Source organism: Triticum aestivum, chromosome 3A (assembly GCF_018294505.1).
Source record: "Triticum aestivum cultivar Chinese Spring chromosome 3A, IWGSC CS RefSeq v2.1, whole genome shotgun sequence".
NCBI classification, from domain to species: domain Eukaryota; kingdom Viridiplantae; phylum Streptophyta; class Magnoliopsida; order Poales; family Poaceae; genus Triticum; species Triticum aestivum.
Genome location: NC_057800.1, coordinates 11,213,459 through 11,233,518, shown reverse-complemented (window position 1 = coordinate 11,233,518; position 20,060 = coordinate 11,213,459). Strand labels below are relative to the sequence as shown.

Sequence of the window (20,060 nt, the reverse complement as noted above, 5' to 3'; positions counted from 1 at the left end):
TTAAGATTCATAGGTTATCGTCTGCAAAGATGTGGTGGACCACCTTCTGCACATCATGCCACTCGATGTCTTTACCGGCTACCTCGGCATCTAGGCAGCCAAATATCTACAAGCGTACACGTCGTTCTTGCCTTTGCACAAACGCAACACTTAGGTAATGATGAATTGACAGACCACTTTTCTTTGATCACACTCCGTCTTCCTACTATTTAACATACTATGTCATGGTCAGGTACACTCTATTTGTCATCGGCAGAGATCATTCAGGAAAGGCTGAATTTGCGTTGTATGGTGCAGTAGCAGAGCGAATTGTTGGCGCATCTGCCATACAAGTCCTTCGAAGGAACGCACGACGTGAAGCTGAAATTCCCAATGTCTATGTGGCCGCATCGCTACTCAAAAAGACTCCGGTTGAGTTCAATTGTCTACTATCCATGAAATGCAGGTTTACTGTCCGTGTCTCGCCTAGCAGTTTCCATGGAAGGTGGCCAACATTTCATGTCGTTTCCGTTGAATCATTCGCCCCCATCACACCACGTCTCTCCGTGATGGACATACATTTGCCTTTCTAAAGATACAAGGGTCATTCACAGGGACATGTGTATTCTCTAGGGTTTACTCTTGGTCCACAGCCGGACGATTAAGCCTTTTGATGCGCTAGCATGTTCATTGCTATTCCTGTAAATATGTACTTATCCCTGTAGGACGAACTATTTAAGATGCACTACGGTCCTTTCCTTGTTTTTCAAACGCATTAATGTCGACTGAATCATTCTGTCTGCCCTCTTAAGCTTGCTTTTTACCTAAGCACGCACCCAATAAGTTGTGGATCTTCATGTCTTTCATGTGGTCGATAATGGCTATGGGCATGGCCATTGTATTTGTTTCTTGTATCATCACCAATGCTTTCATTTTATGTTACAGCCAATGGTAAAATATATATCTTCAGGTTATTTTGACTCTACGCATGTTTGGTTCCTCGAAGCACCTGTAAGGCATGATTTGCTAGATAAATTGCTATACAAGTTTAAATCCAAAACCCGGTACTAACACAGTGCTCTGAAATGTTTGTTTAGCCGCTTATAATCAAATAATATATCTTTAGCTTTGTTCTGCCCACGCAACATTAAAACCAAAATTGTCATGCATCGTCAGTTTTTTTATTTTCCAAAAATCTTAGGCGTGGGTTTTATTTGTTTTTCCCATTACGTTAAATCTGGTTGCATCTGGGGTGTATCCTCCAGGTTTGTAAATATGTATATATATTTTCCTTTCTTTCCTTTCTTCTGTCACCTATTTTTCAAGTTCCAAACGTTCCAAATGGGCCGATTTTCTCTTCATGGCTTCTCAATTGGACTTGTCGGCACCTGGGCCGAGGCCCACCAAACTAGGTTCCGCAACATATGTAGTAACCCTAAAGTCAATCTTACCCGATGCCAGCAACGGTTCTTTCCATTCCACCTCATTGGCCGCCGCCACCCTCTCCTGCTTTTCCCCGGTCTCCGGTCGACGCGATTCGGATTCCAGGCGCCGGGCTCCTTCGACGTGAGGTCTGTCTTTCTCCTTCCTTGCTACTTGTCTCCTAGAAGTACAATATTCTTCAGGTTACCGCGGTGTATTGCCTTGTCTTCGTACTGTCCGAGAGTTATAGCGTAGATGTATAATCTGTCTAATTAGTAGTCCATTCTGTCCAAATCATATAAGGTTCAGACTAATCTTGCTCTGAACTTATCTGTGTTACCTAATGCTTGATCTAGCGTTAGGTTTCAGCTAGGAAATTTGTTAGCGACCAATGCACACGAGCATATCCTAATAGTGCTTGAACCTGCTATATGTTTAGTTGGTTCGCCGTGTGTTTTGGCATTGCATTGGTGCCGCACGAACCCTGCTTGTGTCTGGATGCGTGCGCATCTGGTTTGTCGTAGGTCGTGGATACCGCGAATGACCAGGGCGTGTAGCAGCTCGATTTCAATTCTTCTTTCCCGATCGCCATGGGAAAAACTCGCAAAATGATTCGATTCACCAACCCGGGTTTGACCAAAATGTAACTTGACCTGCTAAGTTTGGGGGAAAGCTCGCAGCCTGATTTCATCAATTCTGAATCCGTAACATTCATCGGCTGTGGCTTCGTGAGAACTTAAGTCATGGGGTGTTTGTAAGTGATCGGTGCTACCGCACTCCAACACTGGCATGCACATGTTTTATACTGGTTTACCCACACCAGTCACAATATTTGTTTTTTAGTGTAAAGTGCATTGAGTTGAATTATTACCATAAGGCAAACTGTGAACATTATAAGGGCATCTGTCACTCCGATAAATGCTCTGACTTTATTTATCTTATTTACCATATATCCACAGTCAACTATATTGATACTTATGCAGATGTAGACAAGCTTTGGTTAGCAGCCGCAGAATCCTCAATATCTGCTATTGTTTTGAGACCCCGTCTAAAACTGCCCTTACATTTTCTACTGTCTGACGCTAATTAAATATTATATATTGAAATAGTACGGAGCGAGGAGGCGATGGACGGCACCTTTTATGTATCGGACGATGAGCTACATGTTCCGTTTCTGCCTCAGGTTAGCCCAATTGTTGATGATCCGTTCATTTTTTCATGTGGGTCTTCTCTACATATGAAACATGGCTAATGCATCTTTCTTATGATATGCCTTCTTAAATAGCTTTCTCCATGATGTGTGACCATAAGCCGACGGTATATTTTGGGTCTGGCTCTAAAGAGACTTGGGCTTGTCATAGAAAGCACCAAAGTGACCGATGCTGGAGATGGGGAGCTGTATGCATCCATTTCTATGTATTTGAGTGCTCATAGCAACATGCGTAAGGCAGAGCCAGAGGTGTTCCATGGGGGGTATGCTATAACAGAGGAGCTGGCAATAGAGTCAGCCAGTTCTGTTGCACTGACTTTCTTAAAAGATAAGTCCATGATATATGTTGATGATGCAAACTATCATGAATTAAAGGCTTGTCAGCACAAGTTGCTAGCGGCTTCCTCGTGGGCTATGATATTTGAAGATCACATACCTGATCTACAAATCAAGATGTCCAAGATGACCCAAGGAACTGGGAATGGCAGTAACAAGATCGATGTACCCAGTGACTGTGATGACACTAACAGTACATGCCCACTGGCTTTGGTAATATCTTGGCTTCTTCTCACAAGTTCATATGCATTGACTGGTCACTGCCTTGCACATGACTCAATATCATAGCGTGTGTTGGTGACCTGACTATTACTCATGGACTTGCGTCTTATCGCTTTCTTAAGCAACGGTCGTTGATACTTTCTTGCTCATGTTATTATCCTCTTTATATTGCATAGGGTACAACCAAGCAGCAGGCGACACCTCCTCCAAGTACATATGAACAGCAGATGATACCTAATCAGAAGCTACCTGGGTCAAGGTACACTACACTAACTCTACATAGATTACTATGTAATTGTCTCGCATACCAAGACAGTTAACCATGCTTTTAAATGTTGAACAGCAAACAAGCTGGGAAACATGCCATGTCCAATGTTCGCAAGAATCTATTTGGAAAACGCAAACGCTGTTGCGAAGAATAGAAAGGTATTAAAAAAACATAATGTATCTTTAGTATTTTGCTATGACCTAATCAAACACTTGTCTTTGCCACTTATAGGGGCTAAGGGCATCTCCAGCCGTTGGCCCCCCAGGAGGGGCAAAAAATCGCCCCTTGGGGGCACACCGGCGCTAAACCGCGCACTGGGGGCGTGATGCACCCCAGTCGCGGCGCCCACGGTTAGTCAAAAAAAAATCAAAAACGGCGCAAACATGACTCAAATTTAACGCAAACATCGGCGAGTTCATTCAAACTTAAACATATTTTACAAAAAAAAGAAAAAAACTACCGTGGGCTACCCCCGCCGTCTCCCTCGCCGCCCGCCCACGCGGTTCTACATGCCGAGGCCGCTCGATGCCGCGTGTAAGACTATAGTTGGTTATGTAGCGTTCCTAGGTATGGTTTGTATCAGACACTCTGAAGTTACTGTGTGTGACGACCGTTTGCTATTTTGCATCATATCTACATGGACCACTGGACTGGTCATGTAAATGGCATGTTGCATGTGCTTTGCACATGTCTAATGTAAAACTGAAATCTGCGATTTATATTTTCGCACCTTTCCGACAATATATGTGATATATCTACTTATGGTCATCTGTCCACACCTCCATGAATAGTCAGTTATTTTGATATTAGATATACTATGTCCTTCTTCCATCTGCAAACTTAAGGTACCTGTAAAGAGACAACTAGCAACGACCTTTTTTTACAAGTCAAAGAAAACAACTACAGTTCCAAAAAATTCGAATAGTCTAAGCAGTGTCTAACTATTTTTTCAATTTACTTCATACTTCCAATTCGATGTTTCTTCCTGTAAATAAAAAGCTGTCAGTCTGAATTAATATAATGAGGCTGACCCAGAGCTGAAATCAACTTTCTTGTTCCTGTGAACGAATGGAGCTCTTTATTAAAAAATGAATGATGACTGATTGTTTGCGTTGGCACTTAGTTCCACCAGAAAGTAACCTGGCATAATTATATTTTACTAATTAAACATAGAAATTCGATCTTCTTTTTTAGAGTAATTACAAATCGATCTAAATGAACAGCCGCATATAAGTTAGGCAATGGCATCAGTGAGCTTTTTTCATCCGCAGAACCAAACAAGAGACATGCCCATGATAGGTAATATTAGAGGCCCATAAAATTATAGCCCACACACGTCCTACCTTGGCTCTGCACAGTATATAAACACCAGGAGGCTGGCTTTTGACCTAGATCCCCAATTAAACCGATACCTAGCTTCTCTCTCTGCTAGGCAACGGCTGCGCCTTCAGCATCGACGATCGATCCTCGACAGCTGTCGCAACAAAGGTGATTCAACTACTTGTTCCTCCGTCTTTCATTCCCTACTTTCCCCCACTCCAATCTCACTTTTCTAGCCCGGATCTAACCGGCAGAGCATGGAAGCCATGGATATTGAAGCTGTTGGTGACAAGGGATCTCCAAGCTTAGTATCATCGAGGACAGGAACCTTTGAACCAAGGGTAGCAACCTAAACCCCTCTCACAACTGATTTGCCACAAGAAATTTCTCTGTATGGTTCAAGTAGGTAGATAATAGGATACAAAAGGCGGGTCTTAGTATGTTTTCCACACAGCGTGACTTATTTATTTTTCTGAATAATTTTCTGCTTGTTCCTATGACTTTTCCTCCTGTATTTGATTTGAGATAAATACAGTCAATGTTAGGGTCAAGAACTTTAATCACCAATATATGGGGTGCTTGCTTTGCTCTTGTGCCTTGTTTTTTTCTACTACAAGAGTCATTGAAAACAAAAGCATCATGCATTGGAAACTCAGATAGTACACCAGCACCAAATCACCAGCTCGCGAGTTCATTTAGTTTAACACAGAACCAATCCATTAAGTGTAATAAATAGTTTTTATGTTGCTGACTTATTTCATAATTCCAATTTGTTTGTCATCTCACAGTAATACTAAGTGTCAGATGCTCTGTTTTTTAGTCGCCGACTAATCGCCGATTAGTCGCCGACTAATCGCCGATTAGTCGCCGACTAATCGCCGATTAGTCGCCGACTAATCGCCACGTCATCGCGGCGTGGCTGGCTCGTGTAGGTGACTTGACTCAGGGAGCAAGTCGCGCGACTCGCATGGCTCGCCGGTGACTTGGGCGATTAGTCGCACGACTCGCTGGCTCACTGGCTCGCGTGGCTTGCTGCTGTTGTATATGTGATCATGTGGGGACTGGGGAAGGAGGAGGACCGAAGGAAAGAGAGCGTGGGGTGGGCCATATATGTGCTCTGCTTAGATATAGTATATGAAAGAGAGCGCAGGGTGGGCTCTATATGTGTTCTGCTTAGATGTCGTATATTTTCTCTGTTGTATATGTGCTCTTCTGCTGCTGTATATCTATGTGCTCTGCTGCTCTATGTACTATTGTGCCATGGCGACTTGGGGCGACTAATCAAGCCAAGTCGCTGACTCAAGCCAGCAAGCCACTAGCCGCAGCCTCGGCGACTTGGTTTGACTCGGCGACTCAAAAACCTTGGTCAGATGTACAATGATATGCCTAGCCTTGATTTTAGTTTGATATTCAGAACTTAAACTTAGTGTTACTTGTTCTCGAAGTCAAGTAGTGACTTGTGAGATTATCCCGTTTACATATCTCTTTATAAAACAGTTGATTTATCCTTGACTTTACTATGCAGGAAGATGATTATCTAATATTGATTCCCCAAGCCAGCATCTTTGCCCTTGTGCTGCAGGCTCTGAAGTTGCCCCCTGCGATTTACCGTCGCAAAATATGTCTAGGCAACATGCATTGTGTGACGGTTACTTTCAATTCATCGTTAGAGTTGTTTGACGGTCTGCTTGTTCCAACCTCAATATCTGGTATGATTTCAAATAACTATGAAGATGCAGAAGACAGTGTCGCTATCGAAGCCATTAGATATATGGAGAATGCATATGGCAAAGAGATAACGGACTATAACTACAACCACGCCAAAAAATTGCAGAATCAAGTCACACACCTGCTAAGGTTACCAGCAAACAAAACAATAAAGAAGATACGCAGGGGATGGCACTATGCTGTCAGGTACATGGATTCATATTCTGCTCAGATACAGAATACAGCAGCTGCTCGCCGTTTCAGAGGGCAGGACAACACCAGAGGGGTTATGAAAAAAGCACTTGCAAGCATAGGAAAATTGGCAAAGAGGCTGCGCTACATTGGCATGAAGTCGGAGCAGCGCCTGGAGACCACAAATAGTATTTGGTGAGTTCCAGTCAGCACGTCGCACAATGCATGTCCACGTAGTTACTAAAGCATCGACCTTTTGTTTTGTGTCGCCGAAGGCAGCGTTTTTACCCTTTTGATGTTCTTCTAAACGGGAAATGAACCAAGGCGTGCGTGGACTTCAGATCTTAATTCCTGTTTCTCTGTCGTAAGAACTAATGTATGGTCGTGTGTTTCCTATCAGACTATGACTGTAGTTCCCTTTGCAAACCTTTGGGTCGTCACCTGTAAGCCACCTTGCGTTCTAATGTACTTTATGCCTGGGATATTAACTACTGGACAGATCATATTATGTGTTCTCTATGATCATATTTTCTTTGGTGGACTTTCATTGTGTATGTACAAATGAAATTTGATTACCAGTGAGTCATTCACGGATTCTGTTAGAGCATTGACACACCAAATGGTTTTAAATGGACAACCACATCCTCCAACATTCACCTACAAAGCAATTTTCAGAACTGCAGCTTGCTTACAAATATTTATAACTTTATTAGCTGATAAATTGTTCTGTTCAACCTGGAGTGGTCAAGAAAAAATGCTTTTCGTGGCAGATTGTACCTTGAATCTCTCTATTGGCTACCAAAGACTAATATCCTTTATTGCCTTATTCAATTATCTGTAATTTCCTTTTTCAACAAAGAGCTTACTCAATTCACTATATTTTACATGGGGGATTATTATGTGTTCAATATGCAGTTAGTATATTTTAATGCATAATAGAATATATTTTGATAAAATTCATTTGAATTTAGATACTCGTATTTTTCCCCTACAAGCTTGCTCAATTCAAACTAAACATGTCCATCTTACAAATAATTATTTTCCCAACCTAATATTTCACATCGTAATAAACATGTTTTCAAAATAGCCTCGTTTAACGGATAGTCCTTGCAATATGAAACTATTTTCGACGACCAAGCATCTGTAGATTATATTTTTTTGCAGGCCCAGTGAGCACATGACCCTGTGCGGCCCAGACTCGGCCTAGCTACGGCCCGATCGCATCAATAGGTGGTAACCCGTTCACGCGGTAACTCTCACCGCGGAGTACCCTACCAGGCCAGGCGCCCTTATCCTCTCCTTCTCCTCTCTTCTTCTCGTCTTATCCGTCCCTCCCCCACACTCCTTCTCATTGCCCGCTCAGATCCGGCCAGCGGCGGCACCGACGAGAAGCTCACCGTGGAAACCACGAAGACCGATGCCGATTGACTCTTCCCCACGGTATTTCTTCCGCACCATTCTCTTCTACTCCGTCTTGAGCCATTCTCATATCATTTTCCTCATCCTTATTTTAGATCCACGCTTTTCCTACCGATCTGTCCAGCGCCCCTCCTCTCATCGGTCAGCATAGTCTTCCTCGCCTGGTAAATTCCTGTTCCTTTCAACTTTGCTTCGGCGTGTGACTGCCTTTGAGCTACCAGTTCATAACACGCCTAGAGGCACTCGAGTCTATGCTTTCGATTCCGTATGCTTTATCTTTACATAATCTGTATTACCATAATGTATGGTTCTGAATTTCAGATACAATGATAAATGGTGGTGCTTTTTTCCTTCATTACTTGATTCACTTACCTACTGGATATTGTCTTTCATGCTGTGTGGCACAATATGATTCTTGCCTTAAAATAGGAGTATATTTTGCACATTAGCTTGCACCTTTTTTTCTCAGCAACAGTTCATATCCCGTCAAAAACAAAAGCTAGCATTTGGCCCCTGTATTACTGTCTTAAGCTGCTCTGGAACGTTGTAATCCTTTTGCTGTAAGGCAGATTTCTATTGGCTTGATCAAACATTGCCTGCAATACGGTAGTAGGTCGAGAAGTAAGTCTTTGCCCTAAAATTCATTGTCGTGATTAGTTAGTTCAGCCGACCTGCACGTTTAGCCTGGCCGGACAACATGACTAACGTTTTACCCTCGCGCTCATTTTAGCGTCATAAAAATAAAAGCAAGTATTATTTGTGTGTAGCAATCATTGTCATTTCTTTCAAAGCCCAGCAACGCTTTGGGGTATACCTAGGACATGATATTTTATTCATTCCACGCTATTTCAATGGTTGGTGGTCTAAGTAAATCATAAACTGTGAAGTTCATGGGGCCTTACAAAATAATTCAGTTTGTATGACTTCATTTTCCAGGTAAGCAGGACAGCATTTGATCTTAAACCATATTCCTTAGGAAGTTATGCTCTCTTTCTGAGCTGAACAAACTTGCTTTAACATGTACTCACTCTGCTCCTATTAGTTTTCGTGAAGTCAATCTTAACAAACTTTAACCAGGTATATTTAAGAAATTATTATATCTACAAAATCAACTATAAAGAAGTGAGTCTAGCTGACTTGGTTAGGGAAGTGGAAGTACAACTCAGCCACCTGGGTTCAAGTCCTCATGGACCCAAATTCTGGTTCTGTGTAATTCTTTCAAAAACAAAACCGTTGTAGGGGCTTCGCCTACCACATTTCTTTCCAAAACGTGTTGAACTTACTTTCGTGCCTTCACCTCCCTTCTCTCTTGTAAGACAATGCTGTGATAGATCTACCTAATACTATCCTTTCATTTCAACGTCCCTTCACCTCTGTAGATTATGCATTATAGAAAGTTGGTCTTAAATATTCTTATCTACTTAAAACCACTCTTCTCGTGGCGAAATCCAAACTGTAGAACCAATTTGTCATCCAACGTTTTTTCTTCTTCTTCTTATCCATACAGACCTGCAGATGGTACTACACTTGCGGTCAAATATTTTTGGTACTGACATTTTTTTCTCACCTGCAGCAGGTCCCAGCAATGGCGTCTGTTCCAGTTTCGTCTAAGGTCCTGCTTGACGCTATGTTAGAAAAGGTTGGCCTTCCAGCGGCCACCTACTCAGCATCCCCAAAAGACGACACGCATTTGCAGGTCACTGTTAGCTTTTACCCAATCAAGATCAGGCTGGGAAAGTCACCTGACAAAGTTTCCCTGTCTACCTCAGAGCACCAAGATCTAGAGATAGCTCAGGATTACGTGGTTGCTGCAGTGATTAAGTACATGGATGCTTACGAGGGTGTGGTTCCTAAAGATTACCATTATGATCAACTGATGAATGTGGAAAAGGCAAATGTACTGTTGGGTCAGCAACTTAAGGTGATGGAAAAGAACGCTGCATCTCTGAAATAGAAGCTGAAAGAGAGCATTACCACAAACAAGCTCCTGAGCAAAGGATGGGATGGATCCCTGGACACAGAGCAGAGGATCGTCAACAACCTTAAGCATCTGGTTAACAGCAGGCTGACTCCAGGATCTACTCCAGATGACCTGGAGCTCAACAACGTTCTTCTCAATGTAGAGCCAGTTGCGAATACCTTCAACAGTACACTGATGAGGCCATGGTCAACCTTCAAGAGACCGGTATCTATCCCTATGGCCAGGAGCAATCAACTGATGAAGATGAGGACCTGCCAACCCAAAGCGATGAAAATCCACCATACGACCCAGAGATGAGGACCTTCCTTGATGATGAACAGATCTTTGACAGTGAAGGATACTGCTCTGATGACTACCGTGTTCTACCTGAAGATCACTTCTAATGGCCCTGCAAGAACAATCAGATCACCGCTATCATCGTTAGAGCCAGTCGTTGCTCCCAGCTATCTATAGCCCTATGTAGTATGTGTCCTATCCAACCATGACACTGTCGGTTCTTCCGAATCTATCTACTGGGCCTTAATGGTCTGTATATATGAACCTAATGATGTAATATGTCCTATCGAACCATGTCACTCTCGGTTATGTTGGATCTACTACTGGAACTTCGTACTATGTCTGTTAAAATCATGCGTCTGATTGCATTCTTATGCTTCCAGGTTTATATCAGCAACCTGGCTTTACTATTAGGTTTTCATAATTTTGACTACATAAGTATGTGTGATTACTGAGCTATGGGCTATTCATACAGTCCTTTATTTAAGCTTTTATATGAGTGCATTAGATGCTGGTTTTGACCATCTATTTACAAGTTTCTCATGAAGGAGTACCACTCTATGTGAAATTTTTTCTGTTTGTGGGATTTTCATACTTGGGATGCTTCGGTGGTTGTATATAGATATACCCGGCAGCTTGCTGCCGGGGTGCGGCAAGCCGCATTTCCTATCTAGTTAACAACCAAGTATAGTCATTCAGGAAACTCGCGCTCCATCCATCCCTATATATATCGCCGTAGACGTAGACGGGAACCAATGCAATTATCAAACTAGTATTTAGAAAATCATGGAAGCAACAGTGAACGTAGCCACTCCGCCAAGCCGTTCGCTCTCTGTCCGTGTGTCGGCAGAGATGGAATCTGCTGACAATTCCACGGCAGAGGACCCCATGAGCCCTACCGGAAGAGTCTTCGAGGAGATGGGTGTCTATATCATAGTCGTGATGGGGCTTTGCACGCCGGTGAACCTGCCCGTCTTCCGCGCAGGCATCGAAACAGAACTGCTTACCCGGTTCCCACGCTTCCGCAGCATTCAAGTAATTTTAACAACTTCGTTTGTTTCATTTTTATATATGTGTCTGATATCATATAGGCCGGAGTACCAGTTTGGCTGGAATTTTTTGTTTATTTTTGAATTGTTTAAACCAACTTAGTTGGACTTGACACCTAATGGCATCTCCAATAGTAGTGGGTTGGCTTGTATAAAAATTCAGACATCCATATTATATACCAACAATATTACATACTATACGATGATGTCATTAATATTGTTGTATGTTTTATTCTTCTCATTCTGGCCTCGACCTCAAACGTCCAATACTTTATTAACACGTGGATGTCCAGGTGATGGATGGGTCGAAGGATGGAAAGCCACGCTGGGTGCAAACGGTGGTAAATAGGGCTGCAAACGAGTCGAGCTCGAGCGAGTTGGAATTGGCTCAGCTCAACTAATATGAAAATTCAAGCGAGCTCAAACTGAGTGAAGCTCATGATCGAGCTATAGAACATGACTCGTGCTCAGCTTGTAACGATCTCGAGTCGATCTCGAGCTAGTTCCGAGCTAAATGAGATGGTAAAAATTTATATATCTATGAATGTAGAACAAAAAAACTTAAGGCGAATATGCTGGGAACCTTTGCCAAAAAATATAAGATATTTAACACATAGTCGACCACGTGTCATAATTAGGCCTAAATTTTCTCTGCACTTAATTAAGTTTCCATGTTTGTTTATAAATTAAATGGAGAAAATTTATGGAGAACATATATGGTAATAATTATCTTATTTCCATTTAATATATGGCCTGATTGTATAACATAATGATATTATGTCGAGCTATCGAGCTAAAATCGAGCGAGCCAACATTGGCTCAAGATTGGCTCGTTTCTCGGCCGAGCTACATAAAGTGTTCAAACTTAGCTCATTTCTTTTCGAGTCGATCCCAAGTCGAGTCAAAAAACGAGTCGATTTCGAGCGGCTCACGAGCCTCGAGCTTTTCTTGCAGCCCTAGTGGTAAATGTGGACGACCACGTCATCGTCCCGAGGCTAGATCTTGCCTCCGTGGACTCTGACCCAGAAAAGGCCGTGGAGGACTACGTGGCGTCTCCATCCCTGCTCCCGATGGACAGGCGCCGTCCTCTCTGGGAGTTCCACTTTCTTGACTTCCCGACTTCGGAGGCAGCCTCCACGACGGTGCTCCGCCTGCACCACTCCATCGGCGACGGCATGTCGATCATCATTCTCCTCATGGCGTCGTCGCGCAGCACGGCCGACCCGGCGAGGCAGCCGGCCATGCCGCCGCCGCCCAAACGCACTGGCGCCATCTACCAGCGGTGTCCACAGCCTCCGCGGCTTTTGTCAGGCGATTGCCTTGCGTGGCTTTGGTCGTACTTTGTGCTAGCATGGCACACGCTGGTGGACATCGTGTTGCTTGCTGCGACCGTATTGTTCTTGAGAGATCCAGGCACGATGTTCACGCTTGTGCCAGACAGCGGCCAGTCTCGCGGCCGCAAGCGCTTGGTGCACCAGAGCCTCAGGCTCGACGATGTCAAGCTCATCAAGACTGTCATGAACTGCGTAACTAAAACCATTTAAACTTTCTAATGATTAACTCGATACTGCCGAAAACAGACTTCTTGATTTGATTCAATGGTCACTTATGTCTTTCTCTTTTTCGTTTTTGCAGACTATGAATGACTTGCTAGTTGGTGTGACTTCAGCAGCTCTTTCACGGTACTACTTTAGGAAATCCTGTAAGTGAGATGTCTGACATTGACTACGAATGTGTACTCTGTAGACATGTAATTTAGGCATATTGCTTTCTTGTCTTCAATATTAGGTAACATCAACACCAAGAGAATCTGCTTGCGATCAATCCTCCCTGTGAACACAAGGCCAGTCTCCAGCCGACAAGTAAGAACTTTCTTTTTCTCTGAACAAATATGAAAGAAATATCAATTAAATGCCACACAAACATTATAACATGCCCTTCATCACAGTTTTGTGGAAATATAAATTAATTAATTTTTTTTTCTTTTCTACTATGAACAGACATATGTTACCAAGGTAGAGACCGGGAATCAAATTAGCAACATCATCTGTCCATTTTATATAGCCTTGCACAATGATCCCCTTGAGTATGTTCGCACGGCAAAAAGGTCTATGCATAGGAAAAAGAGCTCTTTAGAAGTGATGTTCGCACAAATGACTGTTGATTTTTTGGTGAAATACTTTGGTCCAAAGGTATGTACATTTTCTGCTCTTTTTGTACTTTATATGTCCTTTCAAGGATTGCATTGCACAAACGCTAAAGAAGAGCATTGTATCTATTTATCCATGTTTCTAATTATGTTGTAACTTGTCAATGAAAGCAGACAGGAGCTTTCATCTTCCGCTGCTTTGTCACACGTACAACCGCAGTCTTATCAAATGTCGTAGGGCCAGCTGAACATATAACTTTATGTGGGCACCCGATTTCCTTCATGGCAATTAGCGTCTATGGTTTACCACAAGTAAGTCACCTACGTTCTTACATCCAAGACAAATATCATGTGGTTTCGAAAAAAATTCATCCTAAGCCACTAGATAATCCTTGGTATAAAGATGTATCGCTCCCATTTAGTAACTTTTAAACCAATATACTTCTTTCCAATAAATCATAGACGACCAAGCATCTCGCAGAATATTTTTTTTTGCAGGCCCAGTGAGCACATGACCCTGTGCGGCCCAGACTCGGCCTAGCTACGGCCCGATCGCATCAATAGGTGGTAACCCGTTCACGCGGTAACTCTCACCGCGGAGTACCCTACCAGGCCAGGCGCCCTTATCCTCTCCTTCTCCTCTCTTCTTCTCGTCTTATCCGTCCCTCCCCCACACTCCTTCTCATTGCCCGCTCAGATCCGGCCAGCGGCGGCACCGACGAGAAGCTCACCGTGGAAACCACGAAGACCGATGCCGATTGACTCTTCCCCACGGTATTTCTTCCGCACCATTCTCTTCTACTCCGTCTTGAGCCATTCTCATATCATTTTCCTCATCCTTATTTTAGATCCACGCTTTTCCTACCGATCTGTCCAGCGCCCCTCCTCCCATCGGTCAGCATAGTCTTCCTCGCCTGGTAAATTCCTGTTCCTTTCAACTTTGCTTCGGCGTGTGACTGCCTTTGAGCTACCAGTTCATAACACGCCTAGAGGCACTCGAGTCTATGCTTTCGATTCCGTATGCTTTATCTTTACATAATCTGTATTACCATAATGTATGGTTCTGAATTTCAGATACAATGATTTATGGTGGTGCTTTTTTCCTTCATTACTTGATTCACTTACCTACTGGATATTGTCTTTCATGCTGTGTGGCACAATATGATTCTTGCCTTAAAATAGGAGTATATTTTGCACATTAGCTTGCACCTTTTTTTCTCAGCAACAGTTCATATCCCGTCAAAAACAAAAGCTAGCATTTGGCCCCTGTATTACTGTCTTAAGCTGCTCTGGAACGTTGTAATCCTTTTGCTGTAAGGCAGATTTCTATTGGCTTGATCAAACATTGCCTGCAATACGGTAGTAGGTCGAGAAGTAAGTCTTTGCCCTAAAATTCATTGTCGTGATTAGTTAGTTCAGCCGACCTGCACGTTTAGCCTGGCCGGACAACATGACTAACGTTTTACCCTCGCGCTCATTTTAGCGTCATAAAAATAAAAGCAAGTATTATTTGTGTGTAGCAATCATTGTCATTTCTTTCAAAGCCCAGCAACGCTTTGGGGTATACCTAGGACATGATATTTTATTCATTCCACGCTATTTCAATGGTTGGTGGTCTAAGTAAATCATAAACTGTGAAGTTCATGGGGCCTTACAAAATAATTCAGTTTGTATGACTTCATTTTCCAGGTAAGCAGGACAGCATTTGATCTTAAACCATATTCCTTAGGAAGTTATGCTCTCTTTCTGAGCTGAACAAACTTGCTTTAACATGTACTCACTCTGCTCCTATTAGTTTTCGTGAAGTCAATCTTAACAAACTTTAACCAGGTATATTTAAGAAATTATTATATCTACAAAATCAACTATAAAGAAGTGAGTCTAGCTGACTTGGTTAGGGAAGTGGAAGTACAACTCAGCCACCTGGGTTCAAGTCCTCATGGACCCAAATTCTGGTTCTGTGTAATTCTTTCAAAAACAAAACCGTTGTAGGGGCTTCGCCTACCACATTTCTTTCCAAAACGTGTTGAACTTACTTTCGTGCCTTCACCTCCCTTCTCTCTTGTAAGACAATGCTGTGATAGATCTACCTAATACTATCCTTTCATTTCAACGTCCCTTCACCTCTGTAGATTATGCATTATAGAAAGTTGGTCTTAAATATTCTTATCTACTTAAAACCACTCTTCTCGTGGCGAAATCCAAACTGTAGAACCAATTTGTCATCCAACGTTTTTTCTTCTTCTTCTTATCCATACAGACCTGCAGATGGTACTACACTTGCGGTCAAATATTTTTGGTACTGACATTTTTTTCTCACCTGCAGCAGGTCCCAGCAATGGCGTCTGTTCCAGTTTCGTCTAAGGTCCTGCTTGACGCTATGTTAGAAAAGGTTGGCCTTCCAGCGGCCACCTACTCAGCATCCCCAAAAGACGACACGCATTTGCAGGTCACTGTTAGCTTTTACCCAATCAAGATCAGGCTGGGAAAGTCACCTGACAAAGTTTCCCTGTCTACCTCAGAGCACCAAGATCTAGAGATAGCTCAGGATTACGTGGTTGCTGCAGTGATTAAGTACATGGATGCTTACGAGGGTGTGGTTCCTAAAGATTACCATTATGATCAACTGATGAATGTGGAAAAGGCAAATGTACTGTTGGGTCAGCAGCTTAAGGTGATGGAAAAGAACGCTGCATCTCTGAAATAGAAGCTGAAAGAGAGCATTACCACAAACAAGCTCCTGAGCAAAGGATGGGATGGATCCCTGGACACAGAGCAGAGGATCGTCAACAACCTTAAGCATCTGGTTAACAGCAGGCTGACTCCAGGATCTACTCCAGATGACCTGGAGCTCAACAACGTTCTTCTCAATGTAGATGCCAGTTGCGAATACCTTCAACAGTACACTGATGAGGCCATGGTCAACCTTCAAGAGACCGGTATCTATCCCTATGGCCAGGAGCAATCAACTGATGAAGATGAGGACCTGCCAACCCAAAGCGATGAAAATCCACCATACGACCCAGAGATGAGGACCTTCCTTGATGATGAACAGATCTTTGACAGTGAAGGATACTGCTCTGATGACTACCGTGTTCTACCTGAAGATCACTTCTAATGGCCCTGCAAGAACAATCAGATCACCGCTATCATCGTTAGAGCCAGTCGTTGCTCCCAGCTATCTATAGCCCTATGTAGTATGTGTCCTATCCAACCATGACACTGTCGGTTCTTCCGAATCTATCTACTGGGCCTTAATGGTCTGTATATATGAACCTAATGATGTAATATGTCCTATCGAACCATGTCACTCTCGGTTATGTTGGATCTACTACTGGAACTTCGTACTATGTCTGTTAAAATCATGCGTCTGATTGCATTCTTATGCTTCCAGGTTTATATCAGCAACCTGGCTTTACTATTAGGTTTTCATAATTTTGACTACATAAGTATGTGTGATTACTGAGCTATGGGCTATTCATACAGTCCTTTATTTAAGCTTTTATATGAGTGCATTAGATGCTGGTTTTGACCATCTATTTACAAGTTTCTCATGAAGGAGTACCACTCTATGTGAAATTTTTTCTGTTTGTGGGATTTTCATACTTGGGATGCTTCGGTGGTTGTATATAGATATACCCGGCAGCTTGCTGCCGGGGTGCGGCAAGCCGCATTTCCTATCTAGTTAACAACCAAGTATAGTCATTCAGGAAACTCGCGCTCCATCCATCCCTATATATATCGCCGTAGACGTAGACGGGAACCAATGCAATTATCAAACTAGTATTTAGAAAATCATGGAAGCAACAGTGAACGTAGCCACTCCGCCAAGCCGTTCGCTCTCTGTCCGTGTGTCGGCAGAGATGGAATCTGCTGACAATTCCACGGCAGAGGACCCCATGAGCCCTACCGGAAGAGTCTTCGAGGAGATGGGTGTCTATATCATAGTCGTGATGGGGCTTTGCACGCCGGTGAACCTGCCCGTCTTCCGCGCAGGCATCGAAACAGAACTGCTTACCCGGTTCCCACGCTTCCGCAGCATTCAAGTAATTTTAACAACTTCGTTTGTTTCATTTTTATATATGTGTCTGATATCATATAGGCCGGAGTACCAGTTTGGCTGGAATTTTTTGTTTATTTTTGAATTGTTTAAACCAACTTAGTTGGACTTGACACCTAATGGCATCTCCAATAGTAGTGGGTTGGCTTGTATAAAAATTCAGACATCCATATTATATACCAACAATATTACATACTATACGGTGATGTCATTAATATTGTTGTATGTTTTATTCTTCTCATTCTGGCCTCGACCTCAAACGTCCAATACTTTATTAACACGTGGATGTCCAGGTGATGGATGGGTCGAAGGATGGAAAGCCACGCTGGGTGCAAACGGTGGTAAATAGGGCTGCAAACGAGTCGAGCTCGAGCGAGTTGGAATTGGCTCAGCTCAACTAATATGAAAATTCAAGCGAGCTCAAACTGAGTGAAGCTCATGATCGAGCTATAGAACATGACTCGTGCTCAGCTTGTAACGATCTCGAGTCGATCTCGAGCTAGTTCCGAGCTAAATGAGATGGTAAAAATTTATATATCTATGAATGTAGAACAAAAAAACTTAAGGCGAATATGCTGGGAACCTTTGCCAAAAAATATAAGATATTTAACACATAGTCGACCACGTGTCAAAATTAGGCCTAAATTTTCTCTGCACTTAATTAAGTTTCCATGTTTGTTTATAAATTAAATGGAGAAAATTTATGGAGAACATATATGGTAATAATTATCTTATTTCCATTTAATATATGGCCTGATTGTATAACATAATGATATTATGTCGAGCTATCGAGCTAAAATCGAGCGAGCCAACATTGGCTCAAGATTGGCTCGTTTCTCGGTCGAGCTACATAAAGTGTTCAAACTCAGCTCATTTCTTTTCGAGTCGATCCCAAGTCGAGTCAAAAAACGAGTCGATTTCGAGCGGCTCACGAGCCTCGAGCTTTTCTTGCAGCCCTAGTGGTAAATGTGGACGACCACGTCATCGTCCCGAGGCTAGATCTTGCCTCCGTGGACTCTGACCCAGAAAAGGCCGTGGAGGACTACGTGGCGTCTCCATCCCTGCTCCCGATGGACAGGCGCCGTCCTCTCTGGGAGTTCCACTTTCTTGACTTCCTGACTTCGGAGGCAACCTCCACGACGGTGCTCCGCCTGCACCACTCCATCGGCGACGGCATGTCGATCATCATTCTCCTCATGGCGTCGTCGCGCAGCACGGCCGACCCGGCGAGGCAGCCGGCCATGCCGCCGCCGCCCAAACGCACTGGCGCCATCTACCAGCGGTGTCCACAGCCTCCGCGGCTTTTGTCAGGCGATTGCCTTGCGTGGCTTTGGTCGTACTTTGTGCTAGCATGGCACACGCTGGTGGACATCGTGTTGCTTGCTGCGACCGTATTGTTCTTGAGAGATCCAGGCACGATGTTCACGCTTGTGCCAGACGGCGGCCAGTCTCGCGGCCGCAAGCGCTTGGTGCACCAGAGCCTCAGGCTCGACGATGTCAAGCTCATCAAGACTGCCATGAACTGCGTAACTAAAACCATTTAAACTTTCTAATGATTAACTCGATACTGCCGAAAACAGACTTCTTGATTTGATTCAATGGTCACTTATGTCTTTCTCTTTTTCGTTTTTGCAGACTATGAATGACGTGCTAGTTGGTGTGACTTCAGCAGCTCTTTCACGGTACTACTTTAGGAAATCCTGTAAGTGAGCAGTATGACATTGACTACGAATGTGTACTCTGTAGACATGTAATTTAGGCATATTACTTTCTTGTCTTCAATATTAGGTAACATCAACACTAAGAGAATCTGCTTGCGATCAATCCTCCCTGTGAACACAAGGCCAGTCTCCAGCCGACAAGTAAGAACTTTCTTTTTCTCTTAACAAATATGAAAGAAATATCAATTAAATGCCACACAAACATTATAACGTTTTTTTTCCGAAAAGCGGTTTTACCCCAGCCTCTGCCTCGGATAGATGCATACGGCTCATATTATTAAAACGATAATCTAGCAACAAGTCTCCAAGTCTCGAAGTGTGAAAATATACAAAAACTCAAAAGAGCGAAGACAAAAAGCCACAACCAGCTGGCAAATAAAATAGGAGCACTACATGCCTATCTTATTACATGACCGCCATCCAAACCGGTTGAAAATATCCCGAGCTACCGTCTCCCATCGGGTAGACGCAGTAACCAAACGCTCCCTGGCCTCCGTCGGAGTGAGTAGCGACCATATACGGATGAACGTCGTGGCCCTGAAGACAACCTGCAAAAAGTGAATGTTCGTTGATCTGTTAAAAACTAAATCATTCCTGCAGCTCCAGACTGCCCAAAATAAAGCACAAACGCCAACACGAATGTGCCTCGCTGTATCGGAATCAACCCCATCAAGCCACGTTCCAAATAACATGTTGATAGAGGTGGGCGGTTTAATATTAAACGCAATATGAATCGACCGCCATAGAAT

The 20,060-nt window shown here is 43.3% G+C and overlaps 3 protein-coding genes and 3 long non-coding RNA genes across 6 annotated transcripts in view; all 6 read left to right on the top strand.

Annotated features, from left to right (window-relative positions):
- The first annotated feature begins 1,441 nt into the window (after positions 1 to 1,441).
- Positions 1,442 to 3,428, top strand: LOC123057523 (uncharacterized). The gene is made up of 4 exons (XR_006426880.1): positions 1,442 to 1,550; positions 2,511 to 2,584; positions 2,687 to 3,160; positions 3,346 to 3,428. It is a non-coding gene; the product is annotated as an uncharacterized lncRNA (long non-coding RNA).
- Positions 3,429 to 3,629: 201 nt separating this feature from the next.
- Positions 3,630 to 7,253, top strand: LOC123057521 (uncharacterized). Its single transcript, XM_044480473.1, has 3 exons — positions 3,630 to 4,925; positions 5,012 to 5,098; positions 6,283 to 7,253. Exons 2-3 carry the CDS (start codon positions 5,015 to 5,017, stop codon positions 6,853 to 6,855), a joined length of 657 nt encoding a protein of 218 aa, XP_044336408.1. The 5' UTR covers positions 3,630 to 4,925; positions 5,012 to 5,014; the 3' UTR covers positions 6,856 to 7,253.
- Positions 7,254 to 7,979: 726 nt separating this feature from the next.
- On the top strand, positions 7,980 to 10,671 carry LOC123057520 (uncharacterized). Its single transcript, XR_006426879.1, has 3 exons — positions 7,980 to 8,096; positions 8,171 to 8,239; positions 9,649 to 10,671. It is a non-coding gene; the product is annotated as an uncharacterized lncRNA (long non-coding RNA).
- Positions 10,672 to 11,118: 447 nt separating this feature from the next.
- LOC123056595 (wax ester synthase/diacylglycerol acyltransferase 11) lies at positions 11,119 to 14,037 on the top strand. Its single transcript, XM_044479944.1, has 8 exons — positions 11,119 to 11,367; positions 11,675 to 11,753; positions 12,336 to 12,907; positions 13,017 to 13,083; positions 13,170 to 13,243; positions 13,382 to 13,573; positions 13,705 to 13,842; positions 14,029 to 14,037. Exons 1-8 carry the CDS (start codon positions 11,119 to 11,121, stop codon positions 14,035 to 14,037), a joined length of 1,380 nt encoding a protein of 459 aa, XP_044335879.1.
- Positions 14,038 to 14,133: 96 nt separating this feature from the next.
- On the top strand, positions 14,134 to 16,880 carry LOC123059810 (uncharacterized). The gene is made up of 3 exons (XR_006427600.1): positions 14,134 to 14,304; positions 14,379 to 14,447; positions 15,857 to 16,880. It is a non-coding gene; the product is annotated as an uncharacterized lncRNA (long non-coding RNA).
- A 447-nt stretch (positions 16,881 to 17,327) lies between these two features.
- LOC123056594 (wax ester synthase/diacylglycerol acyltransferase 11) overlaps positions 17,328 to 20,060 on the top strand; it is a 35,598-nt gene continuing 32,865 nt past the window's right edge. The window contains exons 1-5 of the mRNA XM_044479943.1: positions 17,328 to 17,576; positions 17,884 to 17,962; positions 18,545 to 19,116; positions 19,226 to 19,292; positions 19,379 to 19,452. Of these exons, the coding sequence (XP_044335878.1) occupies positions 17,328 to 17,576; positions 17,884 to 17,962; positions 18,545 to 19,116; positions 19,226 to 19,292; positions 19,379 to 19,452 (1,041 nt within the window). The remainder of the gene's footprint in view (positions 17,577 to 17,883; positions 17,963 to 18,544; positions 19,117 to 19,225; positions 19,293 to 19,378; positions 19,453 to 20,060) is intronic.

Excerpts from the sequence above, each read along its gene's own strand:
- LOC123057521 (XM_044480473.1), top strand. The coding sequence starts at position 5,015 with ATGGAAGCCATGGATATTGAAGCTGTTGGTGACAAGGGATCTCCAAGC. Across the intron at positions 5,099-6,282 it reads CAGGAACCTTTGAACCAAGG|GAAGATGATTATCTAATATT; the intron begins GTAGCAACCTAA and ends TTTACTATGCAG.
- LOC123056595 (XM_044479944.1), top strand. The coding sequence starts at position 11,119 with ATGGAAGCAACAGTGAACGTAGCCACTCCGCCAAGCCGTTCGCTCTCT. Across the intron at positions 11,368-11,674 it reads CACGCTTCCGCAGCATTCAA|GTGATGGATGGGTCGAAGGA; the intron begins GTAATTTTAACA and ends GTGGATGTCCAG. Across the intron at positions 13,244-13,381 it reads GGCCAGTCTCCAGCCGACAA|ACATATGTTACCAAGGTAGA; the intron begins GTAAGAACTTTC and ends TACTATGAACAG.